This window comes from Dipodomys ordii, unplaced genomic scaffold (assembly GCF_000151885.1).
Source record: "Dipodomys ordii isolate 6190 unplaced genomic scaffold, Dord_2.0 Scaffold84, whole genome shotgun sequence".
NCBI lineage: Eukaryota > Metazoa > Chordata > Mammalia > Rodentia > Heteromyidae > Dipodomys > Dipodomys ordii.
In genome coordinates, this window is record NW_012267300.1 from 5,451,910 (window position 1) to 5,475,162 (window position 23,253).

The 23,253-nt window shown below is 42.0% G+C and overlaps 1 protein-coding gene across 1 annotated transcript in view; it reads right to left on the reverse strand.

Moving 5' to 3' along the window:
* Nucleotides 1-23,253, reverse strand: part of LOC105992464 (dehydrogenase/reductase SDR family member 2, mitochondrial-like) — a 67,390-nt gene that overhangs the window by 9,141 nt on the left and 34,996 nt on the right. The window contains exon 3 of the mRNA XM_013025325.1: nucleotides 353-480. Coding sequence (XP_012880779.1) covers nucleotides 353-480 — 128 coding nt within the window. The remainder of the gene's footprint in view (nucleotides 1-352; nucleotides 481-23,253) is intronic.

The following is a 23,253-nucleotide window of genomic DNA, read 5'->3' on the forward strand; positions in this document are numbered from 1 at the left end:
TTTTGCTTATGTGGTGCTGAGGAATCGAACCCAGGGCCTCAGGCATGCAAGGCAAGCACTCTACCACTGAGCCACCTTCCCAGCCCTGAACTTGTTTCTTCTTAAATCTTGTTTCTGACTTTCCTCTGCCTGCTGCAATAATCTCTGCTCTCAGGTCCCCATCTAAAGCCATAGCAATCACCTTCTCATCGGAGATGCTAAACTTAGTGCATCTAACAAGCAAGTTGCTTCCTTCAATATATCTCATTGAGCTCTAGATAAAGTCCAGCCACTCCTTTTGGATTCCAAAAGCTTTCACAAGGCCTCTACCCTTGCCTTCTCTTGCCCACTAGTTCATCCTGGACAGGCTTACCTGCCCAAAGGTGTGGTGGCAACCTGTGTCATTTTAACAACATCAGCAACACCAGTGTTGAAATGACTGTCTGAAATCTGAAATAACTGTCGCTCAGTCCACACATTCATTTCAAACCTCCACACCAGCTAATAAAATGACCAAGAAACAGTAATTATCTTGGACTGGCTACCTTCAGAAGCATACTACAAGGCTAGTCATTTGGGGGAAGTAAAGGGAAGTGTTAGAAGAATGGAAAGTACATGAAAGAGAAGATACCCCAAGAGTGGTACATGATCAAACAGATTACCTCTGTGGAATCTCCAGTTTGATCCTGCTGAGGAACTCTGAGCAACTTTTTCCAATTCCAGAGCTAACCCAAGAGAACTAGGAACTAGGTGCACCATCTCAGTTTCCCAGGGTTGCAGGCTTTAGAACTAAAAGATCTGCATTCCAGGAAACCCTTAGGTCCCTCGCAAACAAGAACAGTTGTCACCCTCATGAGATGTATTCTGAGTTCTTTCCATCATGGGTTAAGGTCTGTCCTGAGAAGCATTGGCATGAAGGCACAATCCTGTCTCTTGAGACACACAACAACAAAAATAAGACCCTATCTTCAAGAAATGGTTTATTCATCATTGTAAGGACTATGGTAATGCTCAGGGCTAGAGGGGGGAGTTTGAGGCTAGAACAAGGCATGAATGGTATCAGGATTGAATAATCTTCCAGATACAGAATCTAGTGACCAGAGTGGAACAGAGAGGTTCAGAGTGCACACCTGCAGAGTAATGCAGGCATGTACAAGGTGATGTGGTAAAAGGATGGTATAGAAGACAAAGGCATTTTGATTTTTTTCCTTTTTTATGCCAGTCCTGGGGCTTGAACCCAGTGCCAGGGCTCTGTCCCTGACCTTTTTACTCAAAGCTAGCACTCTTCCATTTGAGCCATAGCTCCACTTCTTGATCTTTTTCTAGTGAATATTTTTGTGTGCCTGTACAATACTGGGGCTCAAACTGAGGGCCTAGGTAGTATCCCTTAGCTTTTTTTATTCGAGACTAGGTACTCACTCTACCACTTGAACCACAGCTCCACTTGCAATTTTTTTTGTTACTTAATTGGAGATAAGAGTTTCATGGGGGGCTGAGAAGGTAGCTCAGTGGTAGAGTGCTTGCCTTGCATGCATGAGGCCCTGGGTTCTATTCCTCAGCACCACATAAGCAGAAAAAAAAGCCAGAAGTGGCTCTGTGGCTCAAGTGGTAGAGCACTAGCCTTGAGCTGAAGAGCTGAGGGACAGCGCCCAGGCCCTGAGTTCAGGCCTCACAACTAGACCCCCCCCCAAAAAAAAAGAGTCTCATGGACTGTCCTCAATCATCAGATCTCAGTCTCCATACTTGCTAGGATTACAGAAATAAGCCATCAGCATTCAGCTTGAATAATAATTTTAATGTAAATAAATGATTCTCATGCTCAGAAAAGTATAGATTTCCTTTTTGGTCCTAATAACTAAAATAATTCATCATAATTTCTCTAATATTCACTTTTCATCCTGATTTAATTATTTGGGTGGAGTAGGAGGGCCTTGAGCTTACTAGGCTGTTGTTCTTCTACTTGAACCATATCTCTAACCCTGGCTTTTGTTGGTTACTTTGGAGATTGAGTCTACTGAATTTTTCTGCCAGGGCTAGCCTCAAAACCATATCCTCAAGATCTCAGCTTCCTGAGTAGTCAGAATGGCACATCTTGATTTAATTCTTATTCTTCTTTCTTTCTTTTTCTGTCATTAAGGCTTTATGGTTCCATTTATTTTTTCTAGGATAATGCTTTATTTTTTTAAATTTTATTGTAAAGGTGATGTGCAAAAAAGGTTACAGTTACATGATTCAGGTAATGAGTACATTTCCTTTTGAACAGTGTCATCCCTTCCCTCATTCTCTCCCAGTTTTTCCCTTCCCAATTTCCCTCCTGCTAAAGTTGAATAGTTCATTTCCAACATAGTGTCTAGTGGGTTTCACTGCTGAATTGGTTCACCCTTTGTCCCACTGTTTCTGGGCTTCCCCTTCCCCTCCTCAAATCAGATAAATTTATATACAAGACAAAGGGTACCAAAATCAAAAGAGAATAAGCCAAAGGTAAAAGGAAAGAAGAAAGAAAAAGAAAAAAAGAACCACAAACTGTATAATTAAAAAAAAAAGAACTTCTTGCTTCCATTTCTTGGAGTTCATTTTGATAAGCATCCTTTTACATGACTTATGCACATAGCTATTTAGCCCTTGTGATCCTCTCCTAAGAATATCCTCCTTTGTTCTCATTGAGTGAATGTTTATATTGTTCTTTTATTAATTATGTCCAGGTGTAATTATTTGTCTTTTACTCTCCATTGAGGTTACTTGTAGATTTATAAGTTATTACAAATGAGGAAAATGATTCAGCCTATGTTTCTTTGGGTCTGGCTTACTTTGCTTAGTATACTATTTTCCAAGTCTTTCAATTTCCTTATGAATGGGGCAATGTCATTCTTTCTGATAGAAGCATAGAATTCTATTGTGTATATATGCCACATTTTCTTGATCCATTTGTCCACTAAAAGGCATTTAGGTTGATTCCCTATCTTCGCTATGGTAAATGCTGCAGTGAACATGGTGGTGCTGTTGCTCTAGTGTAGCCTGGTTTGTGATCAATTGGATAGATGCCCAAGAGTGGGATTGCTGGGTCATAGGGAAGCTATCTTTTGAGGTCCTCTCTTTTGAGGAACGTCCATACTGCTTTCCAGAGTAGTCGAACAAGTTTACATTCCCACCAACAGTATAGTAGTGTTCCCTTTTGCCACTTCCCTGCCAGCATCTGTTATTGTTAGTTTTCTTGATACTGACTATTCTAACAGGTGAGGTGTAATCTCAATGTTGTTTTGATTTGAATTTCTTTTATGGCCAGAAATGTCAAATATCTCTTCATATGTCTTTTGGCCATTCTTACTTCTTCTGAGAAATCTCTCTTTAAGTCTTTAGCTCATTTATTAGTTAGGTGGTTGTGTCTTTGAGGATTTTAGTGAGTTTTCATTTTTTGAGCTGAGTATATATTAGATATGAGGCCCTTGTCTGATGCATAGCTAGTATCTTGCTGGTTATGTCCTTTCCCATGCAGAAACTCTTCAGTTTGATGCAATCCCATTTATGCAGTCTTTCTTTGACTTGTGATTCTGAATGTTTTCTTAGGAAGTTTTGACCTGTGCCAAGGATCCCTAGTGTTTCCTTTATCCCTTTCTGTAACATTGTCAGGATATCTGGTCTTACTTTGAGGTCTTTGATACATTTGGAGTTGATTCTGGTACATGGTGATAGATATAGATATATTTTTTTATCTTCAGTTTTGTGTGCATGTATAGCCAATTCTACCAGCACCATTTGTTGAAGAGGCTGTCTTTTTTCCATCTTGTGTTTCTGGCTCACTTATAAAATATTAGGTGTCTATAGGATTGTGGGTTCGTTTCTGGGTCTTCAATTCTATTCCATTGGTCCACAGGCCTATTCCTGTGCCAGTACCATGCTGTTTTTATTACTACAGCTGTGTATTACAGTTTGAAGCTTGGTATTTATATTCCTCCAGTGCTGTTCTTCCAGCTAAGGATTGATTTTGCTATTCAGGGTCTTCTATTATTCCATATGCCTTATTCCTCTTTCTGAGTGGCCTATTCTAGTCTTTTTTTTAATTTTATTTTATTTGTGAACATACTGTACAGAGGGGTTACAATTGCATGGGCAGGATAATGCGTACATTTCCTATTCTAGTCTTTACACCACTATAAAGCCCTTACACAAGTGAAGAAGTAGTATAGAAAACTGACCTAACTTTTCATAGGGAAGAAAACCATAGCTGTCTAAAAATAGACAAGTTTACTTCTGTTTTCAACATATAAAATTTACACATGTATGTATTTTCTCTGGCTTTCAATCTGGCTTGTCTCTAGGAATTTTAAGTAGCAAAATTGTGTACCCTCCACTAGATACAAATGCTCAGTGCCTCAGAATACTTTGGAAATGAGACTTTTAAAGAGTTGATTAAGTTAAAATAATAACATTGGAGTGGGTCCTAATCTAATCTGACTAGAGTCCTTATGAGAAGAAGGAATCTGGTCACTCTGAAGAAACACCAGAGATGAGTGTGTACACAGAGAAAAGGCCATGAAAAAATAGTGATAAGATGGCCTTGCAAGACAAAGTTGTCATTGCAAGATCACAGTGTTAGCAAGCAGGTTTTCTTCTGAGGCCTTCTGCTTGCTAGGAAAATGTTCTGCCACTTAAACCACTGCCTAGGGCCAAAAAGCTACTTTTTTTTGGTGCCAGTCCTAAAGCTTGAACTCAGGGCCTGGGCACTGTCTATGAGCTCTGTGCTCAAGGCTATCACTCCAGCACTGAGCCACACCTTTACTTCTGGCTTTTTGGGTAGTTAATTCAAGATAAGACTCTCAGGGACTTTCTTACCCAGGTTGGCTTCAAACCAAACTGCAATCCTTAGATCTCAGACCCCTGTAGCTAGGACTGAAGGCACCAGTGCCTGACCCAAAAAGATACTTTTTAAAGAGAAAGAGATGTATTATATTTATAGAATGATTTGCTGAATTGAAACCCTTTTATACAACTACTTAAATGTTTGTTTGTTTTTAAAGAAAGAAAGCAAATTCAAAAAAAAGGCAAAATGAAAAAGGTTCATAAAAATTCTGGTAAATTATTGAAAGCATATATGGTTGTCTTCCCAAAGAAAACCACAGACCTAAATGTCTTCAGGAGAGGAAAATAGCCCAGACACAAGTGTTCCAGACTCCTTTCACACAAAAGATTTTTGGAAGAAAAAATGCAAGCATAAATCACTACTTAAAAACAACTGCATGGCCAGGCACTGGTGATTCACACCTGTAATCCTAGCTACTCAGTAGGCTGAGATCTGAGGCTCACAGTTCAAAGCCAGCCTAGGCAACAAAGTCTATGAGATTCTTTTTTTGTTGTTGTTGTTGTTTTTGGTCAGTCATGAGGCTTGAACTCTGGACCTGAGCGCTGTCCCTCAGCTCTTCAGCTCAAGGCTAGCCTTCCACCACTTGAGTTACAGCGCCACTTCCAGTTTTCTGGTGGTTTATTGGAGATAAGACTTTCTTGCCCTGGCTTGCTTTGAACCACGATCCTCAGATCTCAGCCTCCTGAGTAGCTAGGATTACAGGCATGAGCCACTGGCACCCGGCTCCATGAGACTCTTATCTCCAATAAACCACTAGAAAACCAGAAGTGGAACTGTGGCTCAAGTGGTAGAATGTTAGCCTTTAGTTGAATTGCTGAGGGATAACTTCCAGGCACAGAGTTCAAGCCCCACAATTGACAAAAAGAAAAGAAAAAAAAAAGAAAGAAAAAGAACTACATGAACACTTTGCAGAAGAACAGACTCCATGAAATGTGATCAATACAATGAGAGGATAAAATGAACCTTACTCTGTGTGTGTGTGAGAGAGAGAGAGAGAGAGAGAAAGAGAGAGAGAGAGAGAGAGAGAGATCTGGGGCTTGACCTCAGAGCCTGAGCACTGTCACTTAGCTTTTTTGCTCAAGTACCACTTGAGCCTGTTTCACTTCTAGCTTTTTGGTGGTCAATTGGAGATAAAATCTCACAGACTTCTCTGCGCTGGCTGGCTTTGAACTTCTATCATCAAATCTTAGCCTCCTGAGTAGGCATAAGCCCCCAGCACTGGCTGATCTTTACACTTTCAGAAAGAAAATAATCAAAAGCTATAAAAAAATTTATTTTTTATAGGTCCGAGACTAGGACTCAACTCTGTACCTACTGCTTTTGCTCATTAGCTAGCATTCTACCAACTAGCCACGCCTCCAACCCCTGAAATTTTCTTTCACTCAAAAGTTACAAAAGATAAATGCTAACAAGATCAATTTTTTAAAAATTAAACATAAGCCAGGTGCTGGTAGCTCATGCCTGTTATCCTAGCTACTCAGGAGACTTAGATCTAAGATCACAGTTCAAAGCCAGCTTAGGCAGCAAAGTCTATGAGACTCTTATCTCCAATTAAATCACAGAAAAAGCCAGAAGTGGCACTGTGACTCAAGTGGCAGAGTGCTAACCATGAGCAAAAGATACTCAGAGACAGTGCCCAGGCCCTGAGTTCAAGCCTCCGGAACAGAAAAAAAAAAAAAAAAGAACATAAAGATAAAAGCAGAAATTAAAGTTGAAAAAGAAAACTAACAAGAGTTTAAAAACAAGATATATCAAAATCTAGATATGATTTTCTTCTAGTTATGGAACTATAATTTTTCCTTGAATTTTTATTTGTACTTACTTCCCAACTTTTCTATAAAAAGCATATAATACTTTTACACTTTAAAATCTACTTTTTAGCCTGGCCTGATGGTGCATGTCTGTAATTTAGTATTCAGGAGGCTGAGGCAGGAGGATCCTGAGTTCGAGACCAGCTTGGGTTTCATATAAGACCCTGTCAGAACAAGAGGAAGCAGGAAGCAGAGAGGAGGAAGTGGAGGGGAAGGAGAAAAGGGAGGAGCAGAGGAGAAAAGGAAGGGGAGGAGAAAGAAGAGGAGAAAAAGGAGGAGCATTCAGACAAGGAGTTGCTGCCCAGTTATTCCTTGGCAAAATGGCGGATCCTAGCACTAGAATAGGAAAAATACAAGATGAGCCTGGACCATCTTGTAAGTGGAGAAAATTAGCAATTACTCAAAAAATGGTTTAAGTAAATAAACATACATAACAAAGAAACTAATCTTTTAAAACTAAAAAAGGATACAGGAGCCAGTCTCCTGACAGCCAAAACTGGAACCTGCTAAACAACAAAATACTGATTTTAATTCAAAGTATAAAACAAATATATATATGTGTGTCCATACTAATGTAAAAAACTAATACTAGTTAAATAGCTAAATAGCGGAGAAGAAACTAGTCTTCTTTACAGAGGAATTGCAAATACTACATTAGGTAGATTTCCTCATTTGAAGATAAATTTTTGCCTTGGGCTGGTGCCTTATGCCTGTAATCCTAGCTATTCAGGAGGCTGAAATCTGAGGGTGACAATTCAAAGCCCAGGCAGAGGAGTCTTTAAGCCTCTTATCTCCAACTCACCACCAAAAAAACTGGAAGTAGAGGTATTGCCCAAGTGTTAGAGTGAAAAAGCTAGGGACAGTACCCAGGCCCTGAGTTCAAGCCCCAGTATTGGCCAGAGACAGAGAGAGAAACTTGACCTCTTCCCTTGAATTTGGAGGACCTGGAGCTGGTCTCATTTCTAGAAAATATGGAAAAGGGAAAAATTGTAACTTCACTGTGGAAAAATCTGACAGACACTTTCAAGTGATCAAGGTTGAGGTCACTACATTAGGCTTGCTAACACGCAGTACTCCTTTGCTTAATGTGACAAGATAAGAAAGCACTTCCATGCTATCATTTTTCCCTAAAATCCATCAGTTCAGACATGAGGTAAACATAAACCCCAAATGATGAACAGTCTACAATGTCCTTACCAAAACTCTTCAAAACTGTTAGCAGTCATGAAAAATAAGGCTGAGAAAGTGTCACAAAGAAGAAGAAACCAAAGAAACACAGGATTAAATAAATACAAGGTGGAGGGGCTGGGAAGTTGGCTCAGTGGTAGAGTGCTTGCCTTGCATGCATGAGGCCCTGGGTTCGATTCCTCAGCACCACATAAGCAGAAAAAGCCAGAAGTGACGCTGTGTCTCAAGTGATAAAGTGCTAGCCTTGAGCTAAAGAGCTGAGGGACAGTGCCCAGGCCCAGAGTTCAGGCCCCAGGACTAACAAATAAATAAATACAAGGTGGAGACCTGAATAAGGTCCTGAAACAGGACAAGAGTAATGGTGGGAAAATTGTGAACTATAAATAAAGACTAGAGTAAAGTTGTAGTATTGTAACTTGTCAGTTCTTGGTTTTGGTAAATGTATGCTTGCGTGTTAGATGTTAACTGTGGGGACTAGGTGAAGGGTATACAGCAACTCTCTGTACTATCTTTGCCATATATCTATAAAGTTCCATTGATTCTAAAAAGGATTGCTTTTTATTAAAGACCAATTCTGGGGATTTTTCAAAATAGTTTCTCCAACTTTGAATATAAAATTACAATAATTGAAAGTTGTGATTGGTGGCATCTGTTGTTAATATCCTATAATTTTAAATTAGCTGTGTGTGTAGAGCTTTCAAGTAACTTGTATTAAAATTGGACCATTATTACATTTTCAGAAATGGTATGTTCCATTCATAATGGAAACTTTTATATACTTCCAAGACAGAGAGAGTTACAGGAGAGTGCCAGCAGACTCTTCTGAGCATCTAAAAGAGCCCTGTAGGCCTTCTCTCCTCACCCTGTACAACAGGTAGCAAGCATGGCACTGCTTTCCCCTAGAGGAAGATTTCAGAGTCAAGGTCAGGCCCAGGTGGCACACTAATGCCTCTGTGGACAAATGACCCTACTTGGGCAGACAGAACTCTGATTTACTCTCCTCTGTTGTCAGCAGTTCACACGGGCAATCCTAGCTACTCATGAGACTGAGATCTGAGGATTGAGGTTCAAAGCCAGTCCAGGAGAAAAGTCTGGAGATTAGTTGAGATAGGAGTTAACTGAGATTCTTATATCCAATTAACCACCAAAAAGCCAAAAGAGCTGTGACTCAAGGAGTAAAGTGTGAGACTTGAGCAAAAAAGCTAAGAAAAAATGTCCAGGCCCTGAGTTCAAGCCCCAATATTGGCACAAAGGAAGGGAAGAAGGAAGGAAGGAAGGAAGGAAGGAAATGAGGGAGGGAGGGAGGGAGGGAGGGAGAGAGGGAGGGAGGGAGAGAGGGAGGGTGGGGAGAAGGAGAGTGAAACTCCATTCTTCTGCGGGAACGGGAAGCTTCCACTTTGTAAGCTGTAGTAAAAACACCGTGAGTAGCAGTCCTAGGCTAGGGCTCCAGCCTGCATGTACATTCTATGAGGGCTGGGTACAGACAGGAGCCTGGCCAGAGTGGGACTGTGGGAGGAGAGTGGAAGTAGGAGCTGCTTGCTATCCCTACCTTTTGGCTAAAGTCAGTCCTAATTGCTCCTGGCACCATTCATTCAGATGCCTTTCAGAGCCAGCTCTATGGCAGAAGAATTCAAGGGAGAGCCACAGGAGACTCCAGGCCAGAAAAAGAGCCCTATGGTCCTCCTTCTCTGGCTCTACCTAGATCTCTTGACTTGGAACAGGCAAGGCCTAGACCTTTGAGCATGGCAAGAGCTCTGCCCAATGGAGTCTCTCACTGTGACCAATACTACAGCAAAGAATGAAGATTTGACCTTTTATCTCTGGATACAAGGAGAATAATAAGGCAACCACTTCCTCTGGTAGAACTTAAATCCAGACCTTAAGATTCTCCCTGTCCTTGGGCTGGGAAGGTGGCTCAGTGGTAGAGTGCTTGCTTTGCATGCATGAGGCCCTGTGTTTAATTCCTCAACATCATATAAGCTGAAAAAACTGGAAAAAGTGCTATGGCTCAAATGGTAGAGTGCTAGCCTTGAGCTGAAGAGCTGAGGGACAGCGCCCAGGCCCAGAGTTCAGGCCCCACAACTGACAAAAAAAGAAAGAAAGAAAAGAAACCTAGAGGATTCAGTCTCTCTAGTCCCTATTCCTTCTGTCCCCAGGGAGACTCCTGAAGGAAACACATACACCTACCTTGAATCAATGGACTCAGGTGCTGTCTGCAGATTCCTGAACAGAGGTTTGGATCAGCAGTGGTCAGGTAGTTTTGGAGATCTGGGAGCAGTCTGTTATATAGGAGCTCCACCCCATTCTCCCTTGTCTTTCACACATGCCCCTAAGCTCACACTGTGTCTTTCACACTACACTCCCAAACCCTATGATGAGTCACAAAAACATCTCATCAAAATATGGCATCCCAGGGGCTGGGAAGGTGGCTCAGTGGTCGAGTGCTTGCCTTGCATGCTTGAGGCCCTGGGTTCAATTCCTCAGCATCACATAAGCAGAAAAAGCCAGAAGTGACACTGTGGCTCAAGTGGTAGAGCACTAGCTTTGAGCTGAAGAGCTGAGGGACAGAGCCCAGGCCCAGATTCAGGCCCCACAACCAACCCCCACCCCCAAAAAATAAATATATGTGTGTGTGTGTATGTGTGTGTGTGTGTGTGTGTATGTGTGTTGCTGGTACTAGGGATTGAACTCAGGACTTTAAGCTGTTGCTTGGCTTTTTCATTCAACACTGATATTCTACCACTTGAGCCTCACTTCCACTTCTAGCATTTTGCTTGCTAATTGGAGCTAAGAGTCTTACCACCTTCCTGCCCCTGATTTGAACTGCAGTTGTCAGATCCCAGCCTCCTAAATAACTAGGATTATACGCATAAGCTGCCAGCACCCAATTTCCAAGAGTGATTCTTGAAGTAAGAGGAAGAGAATCCAGAGAGGAGAGTGGACATGTGTGCCTGGCACTCAGAATGCCACCAAGATTAAAGAAATTTTTTTTATGTATCACACAGAAAAGGGAGATAAATGTATCCACATGCCTCCTATGGCCAGGAGACAACATGGGGAAAGTCCTGGAGAGCTACAACAATAGGTTGCTTTTATCAAACTCAATCCATTGTAGACCAAGCCATCAGTATCACCACAGAATCCTCTTGGGGAATGTTTGTCATAAGGCATGATATGTTTCTACTTTTTATGACATGCTTGGTAAGTCAGCTTCTTCACCCCAGGCACCCTAGAGCTGAGGGCGTTGTTATGCAATTCAGGCTCTCAAGAAACACTTACAAACTGACAGGCTGACACTGAATGGTAAGGTTCCCCGAGTTTTAAAAATGTGTTTATCTGTTCTTTGAAAGTAGTGTCATTGCTAAGTTTACCATGGACTAAATCTATTGTGAAATATTTCAAATGCCTGAGAAAGAAAGCAGCCTCCACCCACATTTAACTGAATGTTGCATTGCTTATTTGCTCCAATTTTTTTAAAGATAAAAACCAAAACATCAGTTTGGTGTGGTAGCTTAAGCCTGTAATCCTAGTTACTTAGAAGATGAGATCAGGGGATTGTAGTTTGAGGCCAACCCAAGCAAAATGGAGTTCATGTGATTCCATCACAACAAATGGCTTGGAAGTGGTGGTGTAGCTCAAGTGGTAGAGAGGCAGCCTTGAGCAGAAAAAGTCAAGAGAGAGCGGGAGGCCCTAAATTCAAGGCCCACTACTAGCACAAAAAAGAGATTGTGTGTCACCCAGTGGCTAGGTACAGTGGCATAGTCCTGTCATGTCCACTGACACAAGGGAGTAGAAGAATCACACCCCAGTCATAAAGCAAAATCTTACCTTGGAAATAATCAAGGCAAAAAGAAGCTGGAAGCATAGCTCAAGTGGTAGAGTGCTTGCCTAGCAGAGAGTGAGACCTTAAGTTCATTTCCCAATGCCATCAAATCAATCAATCACACATTGAACTTCATCCAGCTCTTATTAAAATACCCTCCCCACTCCTCAGAGGTGGCCTCTATCCATAATATTACCTTTCCATTTTGTCTATATTTTTACATCCTTCTATGGATTTACTAATAAATAATAAGTATCATATAACTTGCTTTTATACTTTTACCAAAAGTGGTGTTTTCACATTGTACTTATCATGCAAGTTCCTGATTTTCAGAGACTAATGTGTTTGCAATTGAACTGTGAATGTTTTTGGAATTGAACAGGAATGTCTTATCTATTCACTTGCAGTGAAGTACTATATAAATATACACAGCTTACTTATTCATTTTTCTGTGATGGACATGTCGGTTGTTTACATTTTATCTGTTGCACACAATGGGCTCTAAACATCCTGCGTCCACCTCCTTGAATCACACATGTACCAGCTTCTCCCTGGACTTTATCTGGGAAGAGAGGGCTGGGTCAGAGAGCACCCTGACATTTATGTTACCAAATTTGTTTCCAGAATGGTGACATCTAGTTTGCACTTGTATTCCTCCCCATCATTCCTAGTGCTTGCTACTCTCAGACTTTTATTTTACATTTTCCTGTCTCTTACTGAGGTTCAGCTTGTGTACATGTTGAATATCATTCTACATGATCAGTGGCTCTTCTATATGTTCCCTGTTCACTCTTATAATTGATTCTTATAATTGTATGAATTTGATTTCAGATTCTTTAATTTAAGTTGCATGTCCTAAACACTGCTCCTTTGCTGGTAGACTTTGCCCTTGTTTTGCCCTTACTTTTTTAATCATCTCAGATCTCCAAGTTACCACACACCTCTCTCCTTGAAGATCTTATTTAACGTCTAGTTCAATTGCCTCTTTCAAGGATTGACTCATTTTAATCATCACTGCTCTCAATGCCACTAATAATCTTTTTTGTTGTTTTGTTCCAGTTATGGAGCATGAACTCAGGTCTCACACTATTGCTTGTTTTTTGTTTTCCCCACTAAGGCTGTTGTTCTATCATTTGAACCACACCATTATTTGCAGGGTTTTTGCTAGTTAATTGGAGATAAGAGTCTCTCACATTTGTCTACTTGGTTGACTTCAAAACAGGATGGTCAGATCTCAGTCTCTTAAATAGTTAGGATTATAGGCATGAGCCACCGGTGCCTGGACACTCTTATTTCTTTCTCTTTCTCTTTTTCTTTTCCTTTTCTCTTCCTCCTCCTCCTCCTCCTCTTCCTTCTTCTTCTTTTTTTGGCAGTCCTGGGGCTTGAACTCAGGGCCTGGGCACTGTCCCCGAGGCTTCTTTTGGTCATGGCTAGCACTCTACTACTTGAGTCACTTCTGGCTTTTTCTGTTTATGTGGTACTGAGGAATCAAACCCAGGGCTATATGCATGCCAGGCAAGCACTCTACCACTAAGCTACATTCTCAGCCTCTTTCTTATAGACAATTAATTCATAACTTTTCCTTTTTCCTCAAACTTCCTACATCTCTCACTTCCTCTTATTTTTAGCCAATGACCTTATTTCCTATTTCACTGAGAATATAGAAGGTATCTGAAGAATATCACCAACCAGCTAAGCATGCTCCAGATTCCCAAATTCTCTGCTTTCCCCTCTGTGACAGTAAAACTATGGATGCTCCCATGGAAGCCAACACTGGAACTTTTTACCCTTGGATCTCACTCCTCATTTCTTTGAGGATATTATTCTTCATGCAAACACTTCATATATTTCCTATCTTAAACAAAAACCATATATTTAGCTAGGTGTGGTGATACAAACCTGTTATCCCTGCACTTGGGAGATTTAGGCAGGAGGATCAAGAGTTCTAGGCCACCCTGGGCTACAAAATGAGGGCCTGTCTCAAACAACAACAAGCATATGCCCTCTTTAGCTATCACCCATTTTCCTTTCTTCCTCTATAGAAAACTCAAAAATAAGATCATATCTATACCCTCTGCACTTGCTCTTCTTTTCTTCATTGAGTTTATTTTAAACATGCTTTCACTGCTACCACATCCCCCAAACTATTATCAAGATCACAGGTAATCTCTACTTGATTAATCCAGTAACAGATGCTTACTCCTCATCTTCCTTGGCTTTTCAGCAGTCTTCGGCATTATCAGACCTCATTGTTGGAACATCTTCTGTTTGGCTCTTTTCCAATCTTACCTAATGTTCCTTTTGAGTCTCTTTTACTGATTCCTTTTCTTCTCTCCCAGTTCTAAAACTAGAACTCTTCAATGCTCAGGTCCTCGGATCTTTCTTCCTTCTGTGAACACTAACTCATCAGGTGGTTACTCAGCCCCATGACTGACCCATCCCATATTCTCATCTCAGGATCTTCCCTCTTGCCTGATCTCTGGATTCATGTATTATTAAGCTGTCTTCTTGATATCTGATAGGCATCTCTTATTTAATATGATTAAAGCCAAGTTCTTACTGTTCTCCCAAAGCCAGTTCCTCCCACAGACTTTACCCATTATTGAAAGATACTATTGTCAACCCAGTGACTTGGACCTTAAGTATCCACACCTTAATTTTCTTTTCTCCCATCCTAAACCCAGCAAATAATATCTTTCCTTTCTTCTAAGTATGTCAGAACTGATCTACTTCCCGCCCGAGGGCATGTCATCATACTTTCGGCCTGGGCTGTTGTAGTCTTCAGCTGGGCTCCTCGTTCTCCACTTGCACCTCTCCTGTCTGCCTTCTTCATGATAGCTAGAGAAATCCTTATAGATGAGTAGGTCATATCTGCCATTCAGCCAAATCTGCCAATGGTTTCCCATGCCCTTCAAATGTCCTTACCATGGCTTTTCACATCCTGTATAGTCTTCCTGTACTTTCTCATTTACTCTTTTCTCCCAGAATGTATCCATACTGGCCTTCCTGTTCTTCAAGGACCAAGTGCATTCCTGCCTCAGGGCCTGGTGTGTAGGAGGCAAGTACTCTACCACCAAACTACATCCCAGCTGGTTCTGTTACCTAAAATTTTAGTCTCTCAGATTTCCACAAGCTAAATTCCCCTGGTTCTTTAGCTCCCCCCTAAGGTATATCTTACATTTTGTATCAGAAAGCAACACAGCCAAAGTGATAACTCATGCCTGTAATCACAACTACTAGAGATGAAAAGAGCAGGATTATATCATGGCTCAAAGTCAACCAAGTTCAAAAGTTAATGAGACTCCATCTCATCCAATAGCCAGGTATGATGGTACATACCTGTCATCCTAGGAAGAATAGGAAGAATAAATAGGAGGATTAGAGCTGGACAAGGTGTGGGGTAGGGCAGGGCTCATGTCTGTTATCCTAGTTACTCAGAAGGCTGAGATTTGAAGGACCATGATTTGAAGCCAGCCTGGATAGAACAGTCTATGAGACTCCATCTTCAAAATCAATGGCAAAAGTCTGTGCTTCGGGCATGACACAAGTGGTAAAATGACAGCCAAGTAAGCAAGCAAGCCAAGAAAGTGAAGGCTTCCCTAAATTCAAACCCCAGTACCAGCAAAAAAAAAAAAAAGGGAGGGGATTTAGATCCAAGTCTGCCTGGGCATAAACATGAGATCCTAGCCCAAAAGGGCTCAGGGCATGACTTACCTTTAGAATACATGCTTTGTGTGTGCAAGGCCCTGAGTTCAACACCCAGTACCATCTTCCAAAATATAAAAAGAAAGGAAGAAAAGAAAAAGAGCTGGATGCCAATGGTTCATGCCTGCAAGCCTAGCTACTCAAGAGGCTTAGAATGAGGTTTCAGGGCTGGGAAGGTGGCTCAGTGGTAGAGCACTTGCCTTGCATGCATGAGGCCCTGGGTTAGATTCCTCAGCACCACATAAGCAAAAAGAAAAATAAAGCCAGAAGTGGCACTGTGGCTCAAGTGGTAGAGCGCTAGCCTTGAGCTGAAGAGCTGAGGGACAGCGCCCAGGCCCAGAGTTCAGGCCCCATAACCGGACCCCCCCCCCAAAAAAAAAGAATGAGGTTTCAAAGTCAGCTTAGGCAGAAAAGTCCTGGAGAATCTATCTCCAATTAGCCAGCAAAAAAAATGGTGGAGATGTGGCTCAAGTAGTAGATCATCAGCTGACAGTAAAACAGCTGATGGAGAGTGTGGGGCTCTGAGTTCAACCAATGGAACTGGCCCCAAATTCAAACAAACAAAATAAGAGCAACCAGGTGCTGCTGTCACAGTTTCTTCCCTTGTTCTGCTTTGTTGGCTCCATAGCGCTTGTCCCATGATGATGATACATGACTTCTTTGCTGGAAATACAAAACATCAGAAGAACCAGGATTTGTTTTTATTCACTGCTGTATCCTCAGGCCAGTGCTCAGGACAAAATATTAGCTCAATGAGTATTTGAAGCATGAATGAACAAACTATGTTACCTGAAGATTAAAATTTTGTGTTTATTATATGTAGTTATTAATTCAACTTCAGTTTATTTTTTTGCACAGCTTAAAAGAAGGCTGTAAAAACCTAGGAGTTTAGTTCAGTGGCAGATCACGTAATTGCCTGGAATGTGGGAAGCCCTGGGTTAGATCCCTAGCACCATCAAACAAAAAGAATTCTTAAAGAAGAAATCTAGTCTTTTGTTGGTGTTTGCTTGTGTGTGTGTGTGTGTGTGTGTGTGCCAGGTCTTAGGGCTTGAATTAGGGACTGGGTGCTGTCCCTGAACTTCTTTTGTTCAAGGCTAGCATTTTACCACTTGAGCCATAGCTCCATTTCTGGCTCTTTGGTAGTTTATTGGAGATAGTCTCATGACTTTCCTTTCCAGGCTAATTTTGAACCATGATCCTCAGATCTCAGCCTCTTGAGTAGCTAAGATTACTGGCGTGAGCTCCTAATGCCGAGCAGATCTACTCTGTGTTTTGGGTTTTGGTTTTGTGTGTGTGTGTTAGTACTGAGCTTGAACTCAGGGCCCACATGTTGTCCCTGAGCTTCTTTTGTTCAAGGCTAGCATTCTGCCACTTAAGCCATAACTCCATTTCTGACTTTGTGGTAGTTTATTGGAGATAAGAGTCTCATAGACTTTCCTGCCCAGACTGGCTTTAAACTGTAATCCTCAGATCTCAGCCTCCTAAGTAGCTAGGATTAAGGCATGGGCCACCAGCTCCCCACAGATCTAGGTTTTTTTTGGGGGGGAGTCTGGTCGTGGGGCCTGAACTCTGGGCCTGGGCACTGTCCCTCAGCTCTTCAGCTCAAGGCTAGCACTTTACCTCTTGAGCCACAGCGCCACTTCCGGCTTTTTTTTTCTGCTTATGTGGTGCTGAGGAATCGAACCCAGGACCTCAGGCATGCAAGGCAAGTGCTCTACCACTGAGCCACCTTCCTAGCCCAGATCTAGTTATTTTTAAAGTGGAAAACCAATTATGTTATTGCTACTTATTGCCTGTTTCTTCTTTCTAATTGCTTACAATAACACAATTGTCATTTCTCAAATTTTCACCTATAAGCAGGTCTATTTCTATGTTTTCTATTCTGTTGCTTTATTTTTTTCCTATCCTTCTCCCAATAACTTGGTATTTTATTTATCATTGCATAGCAGTAACATTTTATATATCATAAGGCAAGTAACCCTTCTTTTTCCTTTTTTAAGACCCTTCATGCTATTTGTGGTTTTATTCCACTTAGGAAGAAAATCAGCACAGGAGGCTAAAGCTGGGGAACTTTGAGTCCAAGGCCAGCTTGGGCTACTTAGTGAGACACTATCTAAAAGCAAAACAAAAAAACACAAATAAAAAGTAATTATTGAGATCAGAATTGTGTTGACTTTATATATTAAAGTTTGAACAAATGGCTGAACTTTAGTGAGATCCTGCAAAATAAACTATGTTTTAAGGACTGAGAATGTAGCTTAGTGTCAAGTGATTACCTAGTATGTGTAAAACTGTGAGTTTAATACCAAGTCTCTCTCTCTCTCTCTCTCTCTCTCTCTCTCTCTCACACACACACACACACACACACACACACAGCAATTTGTTTTACTGATCATCTCTCTTGAGTTGTTTTGCTTTGTTCTTTTTGTAGAGATGAGAAGGTTGGTGATGAGTAGTTGCTAGTTGCTAGTTAGATGGGTTGGTTGGTTTTCAGTTTTCCTTTCACTCCTTTCTACCAACCTATCAGGTCTCCTAACCAGTGGCAACCATTATTTTCAAATTTGGTGCATTATGAGGAAACTTACATACATTTATAGATGACACTTATAATTTACATAATTTCTGTTAGCAAAATTAAGATTAATAGACTTTGCCAGAGAACCACACAGACATCCAGGTACAGAGAACAAAGAAAGGTTTATTGCTGGGAGGGGTGGGGGCCGCAAGACTCCTTTTCACAAGGGAGGAATGAGAAGAAGCACTGGCTATTGTCTGGAGTGACCTACATAACCTAGGGGGGTTAGGAGGGCTAGGAGGGGCTAGGAGGTGGAGACCCTGGTATGGACCAGGGGCTTCATCATGGGCCAGGGGCTTCATCATGGCAGGCTAGGATTTATGGCTGCTATCCAAATAGAAGATAAGAGTCCTGCAATTGTCTAGACATGAAGGTCATTCTAAGGGGCTCTAGTTGCCTTATATGGTGATAGCTGCCCCAGAGAAGTACATCCCAAGGTAAAAGGGGTTGGAAGTTGATTATTTCTTCCTTTACTACATGGGCCTAGAGTTGCCTAGGAAGTGGGCATGCTAAGCTGTGGAGAAGGGAAGGAGTGAATTAAGCTATAGAAAGGGACTCAGTTCACTAACAATTTCAGTTCCTTTTTATAGAAGAGCAATAGGTTGTACAACTGTCATGCACATTACTTTTTCACTTAATCTTGGGGAGCATTATGAATTACTGCTGAAATAATTCATTATTTTCAGTAATTGCAAATAGTATTTGTGTTTTATAGATGTTAGTATAATGTGATCAGTCTTTTGCCAGTATATATACTAGCGCAACTAACACAATTTTTCACATATCACTTTGTTCATTAGTTTTGGGATAAATGATAGCTTTCCCAATTGTTCTGCTATATCAAAGTGCAATAGACTGAGTGGAAGGCTTATAAGTAAGAGAAATTCATTTCTTACTCTTCTAGAGACCAGGAAATCTCAAGACAAAGACACCAACAAATACAAGGTATGCTGAAGCCATTTCCTGGTCCTTTGTATGTTGCAATATCAAGAAACTCCCTTAGGCTTTTTATTTTAATTTCTTAAAAATATATAGTTTAGTCCTGGCACCAATGGTGCAATCCAGTAATCCTAGCTACTCAGGAGGCTAAGATCCAAAGAACCTAGACATCTGGAGGGTCGAGGTTCAAAGTGAGTCCAGGCAGAAAAATCTGGGAGACTCCATCTCCAAATTAACCAACAAAAATCAGGAAGCATAACTTAAAATGGCAGAACACCAACTGAGCAAGCAAGCAAGCCAAGCAAGCACAAAGCCCTGAGTTCAAACCCCAATATGGCCAAAAAGAAAAATACTTAATTTCATTTCGATCTAAAAAAATACAAGTTTAAAATAAAACTAACACTTTGATAGTCATTTTTGTAGTATTATGCTTATTCAAATTGTGAAGATATAGAACCATTAAAATTTTCTGAAATCGAAGAGTCTGACTGCAAATGAAAACAGTTTAGTTATACTATGTCTACCCATTAAATAGTCCATATTTGTTCTTTTATAATAAGGACTATTTTATAGAAACAGTATAAAATAATGCAAACTTTTGGAAATTCAATCATAAAATTATAGGAAAATTTGTCAAGCCCTAATTTTTCTTTGTTCTTTTTTTTTTTTTTTTGGATCAGTCATGGGGCTTGAACTCTGGGCTTGGGCACTGTCCCTGCACTCTTCAGCTCAAGGCCAGCGCTCTACTGCTTCAGCCACAGCGTCACTTCCACTTTTCAAGTAGTTTATTGGAGATAAGAGTCTCACGGACTTTCCTGCCCAGCTGGCTTTGAACTGTGATCCTCAGATCTCAGCCTCCTGAATAGCTAGGCTTACAGGTGTGAGCCACCAGTGCCCAGCCTAATTTTTCTTTGGGGAGCCACCTGCAAGCACACCAGACAATGCTAATGCATTGTTTCAGAGTCTGAGTTTTGCACAGCAGAAATAACCTTTGGCCTCTGACTCAGTCACCTTCCCAAAGGCTCTGTTACCTTGGGGGTATCAGATTTCAGCACAAACATTTGGGGGCACAACTCTTCCCATCACAGAAAAATGCAGAAAGTGAAATTGCATCTTGTGTTAGGCGCTAGTAACTCATACCTGTAATCCTAGCTACTCAGGAAGCTGAGATTTGAGGATCATGGTTCAAAGCTAAACCAGGAAGAAAGGACCATAAAACTCTTACAACTAACCACCAAAGAGCTGAAATTGGAACTGTGGTTCAAATAGTAGAACACTAGCTCTGAGCAAAAAAGGTAAGGGAGAATATGAGGCCTTTAGTTCAAGATTCAGTATGGGCACACACAAAGAAATATTGCCAAATTGTCCTCTATTAATGTATCTGTGTATACCACTGCTGACAATGTACTGATGCTGTCACATTATACCCTACAAGCTGTCTGACCCAGGCTTTAATCAATATTTTAGATCTTTACCAATCAATCATTTTCAACATTGTATCTGAGCATAGTTTAAAACTTCATTCTTGGGCTAGGAAGGTGGCTCAGTGGTAGAGTGCTTACCTCACATGCTTGAAGCCCTAGGTTCAATTCCTCAGCTCCACATAAGCAGAAAAAGCTGAATGTGGCACTGTGGCTCAAGTGGTAGAGCGCTAACCTTGAGCTGAAGAGCTGAGGGACAGTGTCCAGGCCCAGAATTCAGGCCCCAGGACTGACAAAAAAACAAAAACAAAAAAACTTTATTCTTTCTTTTTTTAGTGCATGGTTTTGGGGTTGTTGTTTTTGTGGATTTTTTTTTTCAGTTGTGGGGTTTGACCTCTGGGCTTGGGCACTGTGTCTGAGCTTTTTGCTCAAGGCTAGCACTCTATCACTTGAGCCACAGGGCCACTTCAGTTTTTTTCGAGTAGTTTATTGGAGATAAGAGTCTCCCAGGCTTTCCTGTCTAAGCAGGCTTCAAACCATCATAATCCTACAATCTCAGCTGCCTGAGTAACTAGTGTTAGTATTATCCCCACCTTTGGTCCTCAGCTCCACATAGACCTGCGCTCTTCCCTGCCCCCCCCCTCCAGTTCTCACCATACAGCTTGCCACTCCATCTTTCCTGCCCAGACCTACCTTGCATTCACTTACCTTAATTCCACCCTCACTTCATCCCCCAGACCTATTGCCACCTGGATAGGGGACGACACCTGTGCTCCCTCTCCCGGGGAGATATGGCCCCTCTAATAAACCTTACAATAATCTTTCTCCTGTGCTTGCCTGCCTCTGCATGGTCCCCTGGGACAGTAGTGAAGGATTCTTGCATTTGGTGTTCAAAACCCAAGATAGGTTCCTCCGTGTATTTGCTCCCCCCTCCACTTCGGACAGGGGTCCAATCAGCTACCCTGGGACCTAGTCTGCAGTTCTACAATGCCATTGCCAGAGGACCACCAAGGTAATGTTCTCCTGAGCAAGTGCTCTACCCCCTGCCCATCCAACATTGGCTAATTCATTCCTACTACCAGGTAAGTGACCAGTCTGGAGACTTAGATTCTGCTGTTCAGGACACTGGGCCTCCGTGGGGGCTTCCAGGCCCCAGAAAGCTTGGCCAAATATCTGTAAGGTCTGCACAGGGCACCTCCCTACCCCTTGACTAAGTTTCCGCCCAGTATTTGTTACCTAGGTAACTGGCAGACCTGGAAGCAGTCACCTTCCCATCCTGCTAGGTCACATCCTGGGCCACCTCTGGTCACAGGCCTCCCATCTGACCTTTGGAAGGTCCCAGACCCTAAGGTCACATCCGGATCCAGTGTGGCCACACCTTTTCCCCACCTGGCCACATCTCTTCCTGTCCCTGGCCTAGATAAGTCATGGCCCAGGGGTGTGGAGAGCTGCGGGAGCGCGACCAAAGACGGCTGCAAAAGCAACATTGTAGCTAAAATGGCAGGGCCGCGTGGTGCGGCTGTGACCTAGGATGGCGCAGGCTTCCGCCTTCCGTCTTCCCCGAGTGCTCTCTGTAAAAAACAACTCCTTATATGGCTATGACTTGGCTCCTAGTTTGCTTCCGTGTTTGCAGTCCTATCAGTATATGCCACGTGGCGCTTCAGGATTGGCCATCCAGGAGGCTTATAACCGGAGCGCGGGGCGCGGATGAAAAGGAGAAAGAAGGAGAAACAAGGAGCGAAGGAGAAACAGGAAGAAGAAGGAAGAAGCGGGCAGGAGAGAAGTAGGAGAAAAGAAGCTGTAAACAAGGTCCGGAATAAACCGCCTGAGAGAAGAACCTGTTGTCGCGTCATCCTTGCGGGTCGAGGCGGTCGCGACACAGGGGTGGGTCCCCCCTTCCTTTTTCAGCCATGCCCCTCCACCATGCATGGCAGGGGCAGCAGTTTGGTAAATAAATTTCTTTTCCTGCCTGAATAATGCATGGTGTTCTCTTCATCGGCTACCTAATCGAACCTACCTATTTAATATACCTTACAGTATCTAAGTCTCATTCCGAAGACCTTTCGTGGCCAAGGGACCCAATGATTCAGTGACTACTTGAATTGGCTGTTGAGTTCCCTTTGTAAGGAACCAAACTGCACTGCTGAGGACACTCTGTTTCCAAAGGTCACTTACCATGGGAAGAACACAAAATCTTTACAATCAAATTTGGCCCCAAATTTAAACTCCACTTCTGTGAGAGCTCAGGCAAATAAAACTTTTTCTCCCTCTCTCCCTTTTTCCCTCTTTCCCTCTCTCCCTCTCTCCTGATCTCTCTCTCTCTGTGTGTCTGTCTGTCTCTCTCTCTCTCTCTCTCTCTCTCTCCTTCCCTCCCTCCTTCCCTTCCTCTCAACCCCATAAACTCTGCCTGCCTCCTGGTAAGGGCTGAAATCAGCTTCAGGTAACCTTCTCCCTTCTTCCAACTAAAGATACTGGGTAGGATGAATTTAACTCCTACATTCTTCAACAAAAGGTATTTGATATATTGTTCTCATTAAGCATGGAGATTCTGTTAAATTTTGTAAATCTTGAGTTCTCTCTAGCATTGATCATGTGGCAGATAATAGAGTATTTTAACAGGTACCATCTTGGCATCGTGGTAAATCTCCAAAAAGCTCTTGGAGGTACATGGAGTCACATCCACCCCTCAGGTAATGGGTGTGCTTGAGTTCTTAGAGGCAGGAGCTGAGATAGGATCTCAAGCTCTTGGTGACCCTGCTCCTCCCCTCCCCCCCCCAACCATTCTGGAGCTGCTTAGTTAAGCTGTTTTTTCATGCTGACTTGACTCATAATTCTGTGACCCTTTCCCCAAACTGACTCAGCCTCCCCAACTAGCCCAGGCACTATTATGTCTCTGTGTTGGTGTCCTGTCTCCTGAAAAGTTTTTGTTATTGGCTAAGGTTTTTTTTTTTGTA